Source organism: Orcinus orca, chromosome 7 (assembly GCF_937001465.1).
Source record: "Orcinus orca chromosome 7, mOrcOrc1.1, whole genome shotgun sequence".
Taxonomy (NCBI): Eukaryota; Metazoa; Chordata; class Mammalia; order Artiodactyla; family Delphinidae; genus Orcinus; species Orcinus orca.
The window spans coordinates 32,706,123-32,724,366 of record NC_064565.1 but is presented as its reverse complement, the minus strand read 5'-3'; the positions used below and the strand labels follow the sequence as shown (position 1 = coordinate 32,724,366).

Below are 18,244 nucleotides of genomic sequence, written 5' to 3'. Positions count from 1 at the left end.
ATTAAGATATCACGGGTGGCACTGCTTTTTGAACTGCAGAGCACGATAAAAACACTAATTATTCCTACTATTATTATTCCACTGCCCCCATGACAAGGGTCACATACACATTTACACTCACATGTACAATATCTTCTCTCTTTTTTTCCCCATCTCTATGTCCTATCTTGGTTTTGAGACCCCATCTAATCAATTTTTGAGGCTATTTACTTGGAGGCATATTTGAGTCTTTCAACTATTTAGTCACTGATTCCTAACTCTTATATTAGATCATTTGGAGCACAGTCTCCATTTTAGTCCCCACTACTTTACCCCAATCATCTTAAACTTTTCTCTAGACAATTGCAGTAGTCTCCTCACAGGTGACTTTGCAGTATATTTTAACATAAATACCATTTCTTAAGTAATTGTCCATGGCTTCAAATTATCTACAAAATGCTTCCTGTGGTACTCAAGGTTCTTTATTACTAACCCGGAACTATTTTTTTTTTTCTTTTGGCTGCATTGGGTCTTTGTTGCTGCACTCGGGCTTTCTCTAGCTGCAGAGAGCAGGGGCTACTCTTTGTTCCCATGCGTGGGCTTCTCATTGCAGCGGCTTCTCTTGTTGTGGAGCATGGGGTCTAGGTGTGCGGTCTTCAGGAGTTGTGGCTTGCAGACTCTAGAGTGCAGGTTCAGTAGTTGTGGCGCACGGGCTTAGTTGCTCCACAGCATGTGGGATCTTCCTGGACCAGGAAGAAACCGTGTCCTCTGCATTGGGAGGCGGATTCTTAACCACTGCGCCACTAGGGAAGTCCCTGACCTATGTTTTTGAGACACTATTTTTCAGCACTATAAATTGTTCTGTTGGCCCTTTTTATTTCTTTATACTTCAGCAAATAACTTGTTGATTATTTACTGAGACAGACACTATACAGTGGCATTTAGCAAGGCACCATCTCTTTTCCCCTTTTCTTATAGCAATTGGTTATAGTTTGGAAGGAATGAAGGAAGAGAAAACCTAGCATCTCAAAATCATAGATCAAATGCAGACTAGCTATAGGTACAGTGAGCAGTCATTCTGATTTTTCTGGAATAGACTTGTTTTATACTCGCTGTCCCAGTGTAATTATTAATGTCTTCCTTCACCTTCAGAACTCTCCCTGTTTGGTGATAAATCATATAGTCTCTGTCTCTAAGCAAAAATAATTTGAATTTTCTCATGTGCTTTTTCCCTACATTAACTACAAAGGTTACATGACTGTCTAAAGCAGAATTTAAGTCCCTTTCCTCTAACACCAGGACATACTTATAAATATCACACATAATGTTTGGTGGAGAAAAGCCTAGATGGATCTTATCACCTGAATGTCATTTCAACTTTAGTATAAAACATTTGTCTCAAATGCATTTCAATAATTACTGCCTTAACAATTTTTATTACTCTACCTCTTGTCTGAAATGTCCTGTATTTACTCTCCATTTATGCGTAGCCTACCCATGTTTAAAATCATGCTTATATCCCCAGACTTTTCTTTGTATTGGTATCCATCTGTCTCTACCTGTGATCTCTCCTTTTAGCAGTTATTTTCTAAATCACTTATTTGGCAACTTTTGGTATACGATGTACTTTTTTCTTCCTTTGGGATCTGTTGGTGTAAGTAGTCTGACTGCATCTTTCAAGACAAAGACTGAGACTTATACATCTTTGATTCTATAGCACCAACTCTAAGGCCAAATTCAAAGTATGCACAAACAACCTAATGTGAAAAAAAACAACAATGATTATGATAGCAGTGGTAATGAGTGTGGTATTGATGGTGTATAATAAGGTAAAATATATGAATTTTCAGAAAATATCATAGTGTGAGAGTGGGAAGAGTTAATTATAGATGAAAGATGTGTATTTGTGTGTGTCTGGATGTGTTTGTGTGTTTGTAAAGTATATTTGTTTTAAGTTATTTTGGGGTCAGGGGAAGAGGTTGAGGGAGAGAAAGGAAAGACATATTGTATCTTATCAAATGATTAAGTGGAAGATGTGCCGCCATTTTGTAGATTGCTAGGGGAAAAAGGCCAATTAAGCTATGGTGTAATGCTTTTGTATCACTTAGAATATGCATTTGGTATATACTGAAAGACATATTTACTGATGGATTTCTTTGACGTTGGATCATTCCTGTATATACATAACAAAGAATGAGTGATATCAAATGTCTAACACTCCTAACACTCTTTCACACTCCGAGGTCATCAATTGTGAGAAACATTTCTATTTCAGACATGTTTTTAAATACTTTTAAAAAAGAAATATTTTGTTGAATGGACTTATAGGGCATAAGTAAGAATACTGCAAAAAACAACATCTGATGAGTTTACTAGGACCTGAGGAAAGGCAACAGATCCTAAATATTCTGAAACAATGGAAGGAAAATAATGGACTTTTTGAATACGATCAAATGTAGAAACCTGAGTTAGAACAAAGCTTTATGGGATTTTACTATCACCCTCACTGTCCAGTAGCAGAAACTGTCAATTGGAAAGTTGTAGTGAAAAATATATTATGATATTAGGTATCTAACAGATGTAAAGGCATGAAGCTCTAGCATAAGGTTGGATAGTTAAGAACTAAATACTAAGAGATGGAGTTTACGTACAAGGTTTAATTTTTATTGCTGATTTTTCATTGTCTTGGAGCAGAGGAGGAAACTAAAATTTTTCTGCTCAAGAGCTTCTGCTTTGGATCAACATCTTCTATAAAACCTGCTTGCTGCGATAGCTCTATGCCTTGTCTGATATGAGGAAGCCTCTAGTCCTAAACACAAATAGAATTCTTAACTATTTGCAGGATAGATTGTGTGAGACCACAACAAAGTTAAGTCTATCAGAATTGAGTGCTTGAGCTGAGTGGATAAAAATAAGAAAAATAATCGGTTTAGCTTTGTTGCCGAACAGAAAATGGGGACCACATTCATAGACCTTTTATGCATTGCCTTCTCACATTTCATCTTTGTACTGCTCTTGTGTTCATGTTCAGATCATTCATATTTTATTTTGAAACATTTTCATTTTCAGATCAGCAGTTGTGTGATCCTGGTGAATTTCTTTGCCACGATCATGTGACTTGTGTCTCCCAGAGCTGGCTGTGTGATGGGGACCCAGACTGCCCTGATGATTCAGACGAATCTTTAGACACCTGTGAGTAGAAAGGTTCTCATGCCATTCGGATTTACCTTACCTTTGAAACTGAATGTCAGCTGTTTTCACAGATGACTGCTGTTTCCGTTTATTCTTTTTTTTCCCAAATAGCCTAAAAACTTAAAACCCTTTGTTTGTGTGTCCTTTAAAATGACTGTGTGAATGAGAGCATAAAACGCAGTTTTGTCGTGTGAATTAACTTACGAAGGGAAGAAAATGCAAGGTTATTTCAATGTGATTGTGTTACTCCTAGAAAAAAATTGACTTGAAGAGAAAAAAAAATCCTTGAAAACACAGCACTGAGAGGGAATAAGGTCCTGTCCAATAATTTATCTCACACGTTTTGAGACAGAGGAGCATATAGAAGGAATAATGAACTAATCAAGCTTTAGCTCCCATATTATTTCTATTAATATCTAGGGCACTACACAAATTATTGAACATGTTTTCTCTTGCACCTGAAAGATAGAAACTACATTTATCCATCCATGCAGTGAGGTTCTTTGACTTTATAATATCAGATTCAGAACTCTTAATACACATGAGTCCTAATTATAATTGTACCACTGTGTCTAACTTGGGAGTCCATTAAGGGTTTTGCCCATGTGAAAAATACCACTAAATCAAAATTGTAAATAATAACAGGACGACAGCTAAATCTGCTACACTTTCTTTTAAATACCCACTGTTGTAAGGAGTGTGAAGAGTCCCCTAAATTTTCATATTGATATTTTCTAGCACAGCTAATATCAGTTTTTACTCCCCACGCAAACAGGTATGTCAGCTTCTCAGAATCATCCTCAAAGCAACTACATAGTTCTGTGAAATCAACATGAAAAAAGAAAAATCCACCACTCTTATTGCTTGATATTGTAGAGATAATAATTATTGGTTCCATTTTCCACTTTTATCTACTTGTTTATAAGTCTTATAGATGGAACCAATATAAGTTTTGATGAAAATCTTGGTGATAGAAAGCAGAAGCAATGCTTATTCACTTTCTTCATGTTTGCTCGTGTTTTTAAAGTTTCTCGACATATGGGTACTTGAATATTTGCATTAGTTGCCTTTCTTCAATTTGAACAGATCGCTTTTTCGATAGTAAGAGGTTGTAGTTGTTTACTACATTTCTGATTTTCACCAATTTCATCAGTTTCATTCTGAAAACCTTTACGAGACCCCTATAGCATAGCTAAGGTTCTAGGCATGATAAGAGGAAAAAGTATATTAATAAGAAAATACTCTAGTGGATAAGTAAAATCTGATAAATCCATACAAAGGAATATTATTTAACAATAAAAGAAGACTGAAGTACTTATACATGCTACATGAATAAATCTTGAAAATATTATGTGAAGGAAAAGGAGCCAGGCACAAGAGACCACATATTTTATGATTCCATTCATATGAAATATCCCAATAGGCAAATCTATACAGACAGAAAGTAGATAAGTGGTTGCCAGTGGCCAGTGGGGTGGAGGGGAATGAGGAATGTCTGCTAATGAGTATGGGGTCTCTTTGGAGGTGATGAAGTGTTCTAAAATTAGATTGCAGTGATGGTTGCACAACTCTGTTAATGTATTTAAATACATTGAACTGTGCATATTAAATGGGTGAATTGTATGGTAGGTGAATTATACCTTAACAAAGTTGTTTAAAAATGGAAAATAAGGAGAAGAATCTCAAAATTCTGCATATGGATGCAGATGGTATAGGAATGTGAAAAGACAACAATAATAAAATACCCCGCCCATGAAATATATAAGTAGTTGGACTACATTTCACCTGTATAAGTAGTGGGACTTAACACTGTTTAAGCCTTCCCCTATTTAGGTGCCATAGAAGAGTTTTCTTCTCGTTAGATGCAAGGGATGATCGCCATGGCATAATCGGACTAAAAAGTTAAATTTTTGAGTTTTGGAGTCTTGCATTTTTGCCCTGATCCTACTATCAAATTCCTGTTGGGAAACATGACAGAGACATGAGAGAGATTTGCAGAATCCATACGTAGGAAGGCAGGTTGAAGGAGGAATGCCCTGGAACTTGTACCTGGCACAGTGCAAAAGTGATTGAGAAGAAAAGGCTGTGTGGTCTGTCTAGGCAGGAGTTCCCTTCATGCTTTTGAATAATAGAGAAAAATGATGCTCCCTTTGTACTCAGGAGGGGGATTAGTGGGAGAATCAGGCTGGAGAGGATCTGTGGTACAGAGGAGGCACAAGGACCTTGGTGGTCAAAACTCAAACCCAAAGAGGAAAGAGACCCCAAAGTGAATACCAAAGTGGGTGGATAACAGTATTCCACTCCCCCTCCCGTGCCGGCTCTGTGCTTCTAGGAACGTGGCCGATACCAAGCAGGGCCACGCCAGTCAGCTAGGCTTGTGTTTGCTGGCCAGCATCTGCCCTGATTGATTGAGCTTCTGTTCTTAATGGTCAGTGTCTCAACCACAATGTTTGAAAATGTTTTGAGTATCCATCTTGCCCAGAAGGTAGACACCACCTTGTGTTTTGGGGGAAAAAGGTAGGTCCTTCAATTCACAGAGATTAGGGGCTTTGGCGGACTGAAGCTTCAAATTAGGAATTGCACGTGGGTTAATTGAAATAGAGATAGATTTTCTTCTTATCTAGTTTTTAAAATGAAACTCATACCTCCTCAAGATATTTTTGGCAGTTTTTAAGTATATAGTTATTTTCCTCGATAAAATTTGGTGAGTTCAGTTTTAAAATGTTTTCCCATTTTGGCCATTCTTATTCTACTCTCGGGCATCGAAATTGCTGAATATCCTCAAGAGCAACACTAAAAAAAAATTCTTATATCAATGTAGCAACATAACAAAGAAAGAAAAATACTCATTTTTTTTTTAACCTGGGTGTTTCATCTGAGTAACATATTTGGATCCACATTTAATTAGCCTGTTTCAGATAAGTGGTTTCAGTACTAACTCAAATCTGGACAAGCATAGAGAAAAAGCTTTATGGAAAAATCAGACTTTTTCAAATTTAAATTTCTCAATCCAGATGTTCACAGTTACCATTTTCCCTAAGCATAGTGCTTTGTAACGTGTTGTTTTATAACATTCGTATGCAGTCATCACTGATCTACATAAAATAATTGCGTAATTTTATAATCATGAATGTATATACATTCCATGTGAAAGATAAATACTAGAAATCAAAAACCTTGAAGCTTGATTCTTAAGAAGGATAATTTTGTGCTCAGTGTATGAACAAAAGTATGTTATCATATTTGATCTGAAGACAAAGTATGTTGTATCTACAAAATATTAAATGAAAACTGCTGATGCAATGCACTTATTTTTCCTAAATCCACTTAGCCTCTAAAATGATAAGAGGACCCATATAGCATAGAATTTATTATGACATTGTGAAAGCGCTGCCATGACAAAATTCTAACGGGAAAAAAGTGGATATTGTCGAGGAGGAGGAAAAGCTTTACTTGTGAGAGGCTGATGACAAAAATGCGTTAGAAGATAAACATGCCTACAGAAAAACAAAGGAAGTGAAAATCAAACGACATTGAGGTATTTGGGGATCTGAGAGGTTAACAGGCACATATTTTCTTTCTCTTCTGTGTTTGTTTAGGCCCAGGTTGTAGGGGTATTTTCTACTATTTATGGGGCAGAAGTGAGATTTCACTAACAGCAATCCAAGGCCAAAGAAACCCATCCTGAATGGGGTTGATTTACCACTAAGCTGACTGCATGTTGGGATGAGTTTTCTAAAATATGAGATTAGAGAAATTTAATACTTTCTATCCTTACCGTTGAATATGAGAAATGGTTCTTTAGCCTTATGTTACAAATGAAAGTCTTTATTTTGCTACATTATTTGAAGTAATTTGTTAAGTGTCTAAATGGCTAACCATCTTTTAGGTCCTATGAGGCAATGAGAAGAGAAAATCAGGAAAAATCACCCTCTTTCTACTCAGTGCTTTCAATCCAGTTGTAAGTCTAGCATTTTGTATGATGAGAATTAAAGTGAATAGTAGAAATGTTATTTGTGGAATGAAAACTTGGTACCCCCTGTGACAGGGAAGTCTTCCTGAAAGGTGCTTTTATTCCAAGGTATTCGATACATAATTCCTTCTAGGATTTTCTGTTGAATGCTTAATGATACTTCCTTTCCAACAATCAGTTGCAGCAGACGTGTGATGTTTTTTGGCAATCTGATGTTTAAAATTAGATTCCTCCTTTTAAGTCAGAAAGGTATTTGTTCTGCTCCTTCTCCTTCTTCCTTATTGCCCTCCACTACCCCCCTTCAGAAAATCATGTAGAGAGTCCTTCTGCTATAGATCATGTTGTGGATATGATGACTCTTTGACTAACCGGGGAGTATAAAAATGACATTATAGGAGGGTAAGATTTGCAACCTGGTTACAGTAAGTCCCCTACATGGAAACCTTCAAGTTGTGAACTTTCAAAGATGAGGATGTGCATTCACATGGCCAATCATGGTAAATTAGTTCACGTGTTTGGCATACATTGTCACGTGAGTGCATCCTCTACAAGTGGTTGTACTTTTGTATACTGTACAGTACTGTATAGAGCATAGTAGTACAGTATCTTTGTTTCAAGTCCAGGATGTCCAGAAGCAAGCGTAAAAGCAGTGGTAATGTAGCTGGTACTGCTAAGAAACACCAAGAGAGACAGGAGGAAGAAGAAATAACTGAAGAACCAAAGAGATTCACGACGCAGGAAATGGCAAGGAGATTTTCTTTATTCGATAAGGCACTGTTAGTTTTTGAGGCAAAGGACCAGAACGTAGAACAATACACGAAGGTTACAACAGCTGTTCAGGATGCAATCCAGTGCAACCATGTCACCTATGATGAGAAAAAAAGAGCTACTACCCAGACATCCCTGGATTGTTTTTTCAAAAGGGTAGATAGAATTGAATCCAGCAAGGAGCCAGAACCTGTGCCATCCACGTCAGGCGTGAGTGACACTGCAGCTTGCCCTCCATCTCCTATTGCTGATGACCCTTCATCTCTACCCTCTCCCACCTCCTCTCCCTCCTCCAGTCAGTAACTCTTCTTGCCTGTCCACTCAATGCCAGCCCCTGTATGCCAGCTGTTATACTGTATAGTACTGTGCTTTTCAAGGTATTGTATTGTAAGATTAAAAATGTTTTCTTTATTTTTCGCATATTATTTGTGTGAAAAATATTATAAACCTATTACAGTACAGTACTATATAGCGAATTGTGTTAGTTGGGTACCTAGGCTAACCTCATTGGACTTACGAACAAATTGGACTTACCAATGCGCTCTCGGAACGGAACTTGGCCGTATGCAGGGGACTTACTGTAGCTGTTGTAATAATTTTCATATTGACTCTACTCTGTCCTGTCCTTCTGCAAGGATCAGCAAACTTTTTCTGTATAAGACCATACAGTACATATTTTAGGATTCCTGAGCTTATGTCATCTCTGTTGCATATTCTTCTTTGTTTTTATTTGTTTGTAAAACAGTTAAAATGGAACAACAAGCCAAACATCCTTAGTTTTACACTCTGTACAAAAACAGTCCACAGACTGGGTTTGTCTTGCAGGCTGTAGTCTGCCAAACCCTACTGCAGTGTCCTAGCTAAGCCGTGTCTGCTGTACTGCTGCAGAGGTGGGCCCGTGTCCGGGTACTGCAGCCACAGGAAGCAGCATAACTGGGCAAAGTGGAAGAACGGGGTATAGAGCTGTGTGTGTACCCACTCCCACACGGTGCCAGGCTTGGGCAAAATGGCATTCTCTGCAAAAGCTGGCTTCTTTCTTCTATTTTTGCACATCTCCTTACGTGTTAAGATTGCATTTGAGCATAAGGGACAGACGCTGGAGCTCAAACAAATAAGGGTTTACTTTTCTCATATAAAAAGGTGCAAAAGTGGACAATCCAGGAATAATATGGAAGCTCCAGAATGACACCAGGCTTCCTCTACCTCTTAGCATGGAGCTGTCAGTCTTTTAGCCACAGTAGGGCTTTTCCACCTTCCCCAGTAGATAATTCCATTTCGGCCAGAGAGAAGGGAAAGAAAAAAAATAGAAACAGCCAGTGCCAGCTGAGTCTATCTGTTTTTCAGGAGAATAGTAACTTTTATGGAAAGCAAACTCAGTAGGTTTCTTGCTTAGATGTCCTTCGCCAGAACTGATCACCTAAGGTATGGGGCAATGAGTATTTCCACAGGGCTTTCTAAAATAAGATCTGTGGTTCTGCTAGTAAAGAAAAAGACTAGATATTGGGCGAGAAGAGGCCCCAGGTAGCATGTGCCACAGTGTCTCTTCACTCCTTTTCCCCTCTTCATCCACTGAGGAGAGGTGGCAGGCACAGTGCATGATCAGGGCTTCTGAATCCCAGATGCTTGACACCAAAGCCAGTTCCTCCAGATGAATATCTTTGCTCTTGTACAACAGACTAAGTCATTCTGGGTCTCCATTACCTTATCTGTACAATGGGCATGATAGTACCTACCTCACAGTAAAGTGCTTAGAATAGTGCCTGTTCCAGAGTAAGAGCCCCTCTCCACCCAGCACCCCCTCCCTGTATTCCATATGCCAGAGCTCTGACCAAGCACCGTACCCTGAGGGTCTTTTGATAGAGCACGCTAATTGCCCCCTCTCCCATTCTTACTGAAGATTGGCTTTATTCTCTAAGGTTGTGGCTAGCAATTGGGTTAATTTACCACATACGCTAATTCAAGAGAAGTTATTAACAGTTTTTAATAATTAAGTATATTACACTCAAGCATTAAGATAAATAAGGTGTAGACATTATTTGGGGACAGGTGGCTTTTCCTAAGAACTCTTCCAAAGACATCATGTTGATGAATTAGCTAAAGTTAAAATATATGGCTAAAAAACACATTAATGAATAATATTATTTAATCAACATTGCAGTCCTGAAATGTAGCTGTTATCTCATTTTAAGAAATGAGGAAACTGAGTTTACAGTCCTTCTATGCCCTCTAAGTTGGCTGTTATCGGTGAAAGCAGAGTATGCATTTCTTTCAACTTGCCCTTCTTTTTATAAATACTCAGGAAAGGAAGAATCTAACTCCTAAAAGGAAGCCTTAGGCCACCTAATTTAAAAATATGGTGTCATTTGAAAAACATAGATGCTATCCCAACAGTTATATCACACTGACTTTGGAGGTAATCAGTTCTAATTGAATAATTCAGTAAACACACCATGTCTCCTGGGTAATAGGAATAGAAGCATTTGTGAAAAATGAAAATGGCTGTAAGTTATTAGGGTTAGATATGCCTCTGCATGAATTGACCATTGCTTTGACTGCATTTCCATTGTTGTAGGATTCTAAGCTTTATTTAGATAGGAGGATATTAATGAACTCCTTATATTCGTACAGTGACCTTTCCCCTAGGATATGAGGTAGAAATCCTTTTCCGGTTTCCTTCTAAACTTTCTTTCTTTAACAGAGGTCAGAGAAATAAAACAAAAATTCAGGTGGGAGGTTATTAGCAAACAGATACTGCCCTTTAAAAATAAATAGCAGAATAGGGCACTGAAAGTAGACTATAGGAACAATAAAATGAATGGAAATATGGTCCTTGTTTCTAAGTAATAGTGATTTAGAGGTCACTTTGCAATGAGCTAATATATGAGAGCCACAGAGCTAAGCTTTTCGTTAGGAAGAGAAGCAGAAACGATCTTACAGATTAAAGGGAGAGCATATGAGACCCATGAGGGCAGTTTATGTCTCTTTCAATTCTTTTTGTTTTGCTCTTCATTTTATTCTGAGGCTTCCCTCTTTTGCAATGAAGAGGCAAGAAACATTGACCCTTCTTTCATAATAAAGAGACTTCCACTTATGAGTTGATATGAAGGGGAGACAGGAAGGTGAGGAACAGTATAATTGGGAATTGAAAGGGCCTGTCTAAGGTTGGTTCATTTCCCCAGCACAGTGGGGACGGGATGGAGGGTGACATTTCCCTTCATCCTGCCCTGCAATGTGCTAACGGGTCTCTGAAAGTTTGCCTCCGCAATTTTAAGCAAGTTTGATTGGAGGCATAGGTGATAAACCTGAGTGCAGCACAATTCACAGAAGTGGAGCAAGACCAGCTTTGCAGAAGGCCTTGCTGTTCTTCAAGAAGCCACTGCTGTTTGGTTTTCCGATCCAAGTTCACAGGTCATAGGATAAAAAGGAACTCATGTCCCTCAGCCTGGACTGGAAATTATAGGCAATGAAAACTTTGAAATGATATAAAATAAAGGGGATTAAATAAAATTATTGAATTCTAGAGACATCTCTGATAAAATCTCCTTGCTTAAGGGATGAGGTATAGTAAACAAATGGTCTTGCAGGGCTCTATTGGGACAAAGCTGAAGGCTGAGCAAGGAGCCATCTCAGAAATGATTCAATCCATCACTTATCCACAACTAATGTAGCATTTGGGGTTGGGGGTGCAGGCTTCGTACCTTTCATGGGTGAGCAAATTTCTTCCCAGAGGAGGTTTTATTCTTTATAGTCAGTGTATAAAATTTACATTTGACTTTCACTCGGAAGTGCTTCTGAAATGACATATTTTGCTAAATGAAGCACTGAAGGATGTTTTGTTCTACGAACTTATTTTAATGGCAATGTCTTTTTTCTCTCTCCCTTCCCCCATATCTTATATTATTTCTTCCCTGAAAGCAGAATATAAAACCCTACTATAATATGCCTATGGAATTCTCAGTAGGACAAAAAGTATCATCCTTCTACTAATTGCTGTATTGGCCCGTTTCAGTTTTAGGCACAATAATTGACTTTGGGTTGAATATTTTCAATTAAAATCTCTGTAATATTAGCCTTTTTTGATTTGGGGGATGGGAGAAATTGCTTGCAAAGAGTAAAGTTCATGAGAAGATGGGTAAAAATAGGGCTTAGGTGGAAGGATACCAATTCAGTAAAGGTGGCTTATAGCAGTCTACTCATCTTGCAGGGTTTTTTTGTTTGTTTGTTTGTTTTACTTTTCTGAATAATGATGCCTTGGGAGGGAAAAGTTTGACCTTATTCCTTGGTCAACCAAGGATCCGATACGAAAGGGGAGAATCTTTCAGCTTGCACAAATCTTTCTGGGTATTAAAAAGCAAGAAAGAAAACAAACTAGTAAATACTTCTCAACAACTCTGATGGAGTTGCCAAGAGAAAAGTAATTATTAATAAACTTCTTGTCTTAGACTTCAGCATACAGTCATAAGACTAATAATTTCAATCTTTCGAAAACAGTAATTATAGAAGGGACTTATACTTGTATAGCACTGTGATAATTTAAGGACATGTACATTAGAATCAATAAATATCCTTTGACATAGTACCTATTTTTTGAGAAAAATAGGCCAGGTATTATGGCCATAAAAAAAATAAGAAATCTAAAGCACAAACAGGTTGCTTGGTCAAGAGCCTCATAGCTAATGGGTAACAAGGCTAAAACTGGAATTCAGAAATTGCATTTCCTAACTTTCTATTATAGCATCAGTTATGGGCTGAATTGCACCCCTCAATATTCACATGTTGAAACCCTAAAATTATACCATTGCAGAATGTAATTGAACTTGTTGCTAGAGGCTTAAAAGAGGTAAATTAAGTAAAAATGAGGTCATTAGAGTGTGTCCTTATCCCATCTGACTGGCGTCTTCTAAGAAGCGGAAATTTGGACACACTGAGGGACACTGGGGTGCTTGTACACAGAGAGAAGGCCATAGGAAGAGGCAGTCAGAGGGTGGAGATCTGCAATCCAAGGAGGCCTTGGGGGAAACTAAACCCGGCAACATCTTGATCTCGGACTTTTGGCCTCAGCACTGAGAGGAAATAAATTTCTGTTGTTTAAGCCACTTAGTCTATGGTATTTTGTTATGGCAGACGTAGCAGATTAATATAACATCCTAGTATATGTCTACTACACTTCCATGTTTTTTATATTAATACAAAGAATACTGCAACAATTTAAAAATCCCTCCTTTTCCTTGGAGATATATACTAACTACCAGAGTACTGAAATTATAGGCTTTATTTAGAGATATGAAATGAAATCATCAGTTTCTGATGAAATAAAGGGCCCATTCCTACAGCAGTGGTCCTAACCCTCTAAGAATGCCTGATTTGATCACATAGTGCAATTCTTATACAAATGAAAAAACATTGTTTTAGTAAAAAATCAGTAGATAATTACTACAGATTATTTTTTTCAAATATTTATGGATGATGGGTTGCTCCAAAATTTTAAAAAAGTAGTTTTGCCTTAATCCTTCCCGCTGGTGATCTAGAACACTCAATTAGTGGTGCAGTTGGAGTCCATCTCCGCAATGCTACGTATTTGCAACACAAAAGACAAACTTGGATTGATGGCTTAACTAACATTATTTTCTGAGGGAAACAGTAGAAATTCATAAGTGGTGTATACTAGTCATAGCGTGCATATTAATAATATTATATATTAGGTTGCTATAATCTATATTAGATTGTTATCATTGTTGACTCGCAATTGATAATTGGGTTAGGCAATAAAATAGATGTAATTTGATAGTTAAAATAATGCTTCTTTCTCCACATGGGACTTTGGGGAATTTTGTTACATTTTACTTCCAAATTTGCACATATTAGACAATTCAATTTTTAAAATAAATGGCATACTATATATTTTCACTTAAGGAGTAAAGAGAATTTTGTTACCAAACTACAGTTCCCATAATGTATTGTGCATTTTCTTTAAGAAAACTAGAATGTAATCAATCAGCAGCTATTTACTGAGGAACTACTATGTTCAAGGTGCTTACTAAGCATGGTCCTTCAACCATTTTTTCCATGCCTTACCATGTGCCAGGGCTTTCACCTATGCTAATTTAGTTTCTATCCTAGTAAAATGATACTAATTTCATATTAAAGAAGATGTTTATGTGAAAGATAAGGATGACAATTACTGACACAAAATATATGGTTAATATGGGCCAGATGTTGTGCTATGACCCTTATGTGGATTATATCCTTTGATCCTGACAACAGCCCTGAGCGGGACATTGGGTACAGTTGTTCAGGTCGTGCAAGGCATCAGGGTGACATAAATAATGCAGGCAGCATGGGTATATATATTTTCCTACAAATGGAAATAAATGATCTTTGAAAGGGAGCAGTGTTTGTAATTTGCATGAAGGCACTCTATGAGCTAATGGTGGCCTCCGTATGATACTAATCATGGTCAGCTTTTATAGAGGATAAAAATAAAGCATGCAAGAAGTTACTTGCTAGAGTTCCTAAAGCAATTATGTGACAGTGCTACAGTTGAACACTGTACTATGCTATATAGCCTCCTAGATGAGGTAAATGAAGTTCAGAGACGTTAAATAGATTCCACTAACATTCCCCCTTAGTGAAGACCAGACTTTCATACATGCCTATCTCACATAATATTTAAGTTGGCATTTAAGTTGGCATCCTGTACATAATCCATCTATCTATCTCTATATGTATCTATCAATGTATCTATGTGTCTATATATCTATAAAATTTATGCATAACAAATTTTAATTGAGTGACTGCTATGTAATAGGTCCTGTGATAGATGTTGGGAATGACAAGATAAATATGCTAAAGCTGGAAGACAGATATTGTTAACAACTGATAGAGGATTTTAATTATCTCTTTTATCCAATTCTAAAGGATATATAAATGTGTATATATTACTGTACTAATAATTTTAAAAGGTATATGGGTTAACATTTATATATGCATGTATATGAATTTTGTGTGTGCATATACACAAATTGAATCTGGAAAAAAATAATATTCTCTTCACCATTTTTCCTCACACAGACAAACAAAGCACACATATTCACTCTAATTTAAAAACACATTGTTGGGAATTTCCTGGCAGTCCAATGGTTAGGACTCGGCAATTTCACTGCCAAGGCCTGGGTTCTATCTCTGGTCGGGGAACTAAGGTCCCACAAGCCGTGGGGCATGCCCCGCCTAAAAAAATAAAAAATAAAAACACACTGATGAGGATAACTGAGGAGATTATCAGTTTTCTGTTGCTGTATAATTAATTACCATAGATTTAACATGTCAAAATAACACCCATTTCTCATCGCACAATTCCATAGTTCAGAAATCTAGTTAGGATCAAATGGGATCAAACTCTGCTTAAAGTTTCACATGGCAGAAATCAAGGTATTCCTAAGGCTGGGCTCTTATCCGGAGAGTCTGAGAAAGAATCTGCTTCCAAGCTCATTTAAGTTGTTGGCTGAATTTAGTTTCTTGTGGTTGTAGGACTGGGACCACAATTTCTTGGTGGTCTTCAGCCTCAACCTTTGACAACCAAGGACCACCCACATTTCTTGGCAGGGGACCCTGTCCATTTTCAAAGCCAGCAATATCTTGAAGCTCCCTCATGATTCATGCTTTCAATCCCCGACTTCCTCCTCTGCAACCAGATGGAAAACACCTTCTGCTTTTAAACAGCTTGCGTGATTGGATTAAGAAGACGTGGATAATTTCCTTTTGCCGTATAATGCAATATAATCCTGGAGTGATATCTCATCATATTCACAGGTTGCACTGACATTCAAAACAGAAGGGGTTATACGAGGAAGAGAGTCAATGAGAGTGATTCTTAGAATTCTGAGTAATACAGTGTATTCGTGGGTTAGGGCTGCCATAACAAAATACCATAGACTTTAGGTTTAAATTTTAAAATATATATATATTTCCTCATAGTTCTGGAGGCTACAAGTTCAAGGTGTTGGCAGCCTTGGTTTCATTCTGAAGGCTCTCTCCTTGGCTTGTAAATGACCATCTTCCTCTCATGTTGTTAAATGGTCTTCCCCCTGTGTGTGTCTGTGTCCTAATCTCTGTGTCCTAATCTCACCAGTCATATTGGTTTCACGCCCACCTGTATGACCAAATTTTACCGTAATTACCTCTTAAAGGTCCTGTCTCCAAACACTCACATTCTGAGGTACTGAGGGATGGGTGAGGACTTCAACATATAAATTTGGGGAGGATGCAATTCAGCCTATAACACACAAGATGATTTTGCTTTTCTTTTTTGATTATAGTTCATCTAATGAATGTAAATTGTTATTTGTTTAAGAAGTTGAATTACTTTCTTCCCTCCACTTCTTACTGTGAAAAATTTCAAGCTGACAGAAAAGTTGAAAGAATAGTATAGTAAACACCTATATACCCTGGATTTATCAACCCTTAACATTTTGTGACATTTGCTTTATCTTTTTCTCTCTGTCTGAATTGTGTATAGATGTTTGGAATGTTTACACACATATACATATATATGTTCATATATGACTGTTGCTGAACCATTTAAATAAGTTGTAGACATCATGACATTTTATCCTGAAATGATTCTAAGAGCAAGACGTGCTCTTACATAACTATAACACCATCATCACACCCATGAAATTTGACTTTGATATAATATCCCATCCATATTCAGCTTTCTCCAACTGTCCCTAAAACATCATTTGCAGTTATTTTCTTGCCCAATCCAGGACCCAACCAAGAATAATGAATCACATGGCTCTTCAGTCTTCACTAATCCAGAATATTTTCCAACTTTTCTTTTGTCTGTTATGGCATTGACATTTTCCTGTAGAATGTCACAGAGTCCGAATTTTTCTATTTATGTTCTGCTGATTAGACTCAGAGTAAGTATTTTGCCAAGAATACACTATAGGTCATGACATACATTTCCAACTGTGTTAAATCAGAAGACAGGTCAGTTTGATGAAAGCTTGATAACATGATTACCAAAACAGAATTACAACAGAGTGTTTGCCAGAACATAAGGTACACCTCTGAACTATACAGCTAAGAAGTTTAACATAGCAGAGTGTTTTCCAGTCTTAACTAGTCCATCAGAAAAAAGACTTAGAAAAGGAGTAAAATTAAGAGCTTAAAATCATGAGATAGTCTCATGTTATTTGAACTTGAAAACAGAAATCAGCTGAAGAATGAGGCTTTAAGTTTGGACTTTGTATCACTTGAGTTGTATCACTCACCCTTAAAAAAATCTAATTTTGGTTTTTCAAGTTTCTCTATGTATAGCTAAGTATGAATGAAGCATAGAATTACTGTCACTTCCATTTAAGTAACAAATATAAATCCCACATTACATTGTTAGCATCCTTAAGGACAGGCATCTTTTCCACTCTTATATCCATACATTGTTCTGTACACAGTGAGCAGCACATATATTTTTGTCTGTCAGACATTTGAAAGGTGACTATGTAGGTAGGCAGTTTATATATATATATATATATATATATATATATATATATATATATATACACTGATTATATATTTATGATTATTTTCAAAGTCAAACTTTATCAGTTTATTTGAATAGTTACCTTATTTAGGGAATGCATGAGTTATAGAATTATATCCAATATGACTTAATAAGTTTACACCATTGCTTTATAACCTGCTTTCTTCACATAAATACGGAAAAAGCTCCTTGAGACAGGAAAGAGTCTACCATTTACAAATTGTTTATCCAATCTTTCTTTTACTGCTGTCAACAAGTTTTTTATATTCAGTTAAGTGGTTCACCAATGAAATAAGTGAATGCAGCATTTCAAAAGGGAAAGTAAAAGTGACCATGAAAGAATGTATTATCATTTAACACACACACACAAATTCCTCCCAGGGTTAGTCATTATGTAAGGCACTACACTTTGGTGTCAGTAAGAGAAAATATTTGAATCTGTTTTACAACTGAAAATGCAGGAGAAAATGTTTGCAAGTGGAGAAACTTCTAACCATTTCTGTTACGTTTGTCACCTGTCAGGATTTCATCCCAATGGGGTAGTGATGACTCTACATTTCCACTGGAACCTTTTCACATGTCATCCAAGTTTAAAAAAAAAATGGTATCTACAGGTTCAGTTTGAAGTTGAGGTTATAAAAAAAAAGAAAGAAAAAGAAAATAACACCAACACTAGTTAGAAAAAGGCCAAATTAAGCGTCCAAATTAAGGCAAAGCAGGTCAGACACATTCTGACAATGTTAAGCCAAAATGCAGTTTATAAATTCAACAAGATATTAATGATTCTT

General features: G+C 36.9%; 1 protein-coding gene across 1 annotated transcript in view; it reads left to right on the top strand.

The window, feature by feature from the left end:
• The window catches only part of LRP1B (LDL receptor related protein 1B), a 1,810,989-nt gene that overhangs the window by 348,338 nt on the left and 1,444,407 nt on the right, over nt 1-18,244 (top strand). The window contains exon 2 of the mRNA XM_049711954.1: nt 3,049-3,171. Within this exon, the coding sequence (XP_049567911.1) occupies nt 3,049-3,171 (123 nt within the window). The remainder of the gene's footprint in view (nt 1-3,048; nt 3,172-18,244) is intronic.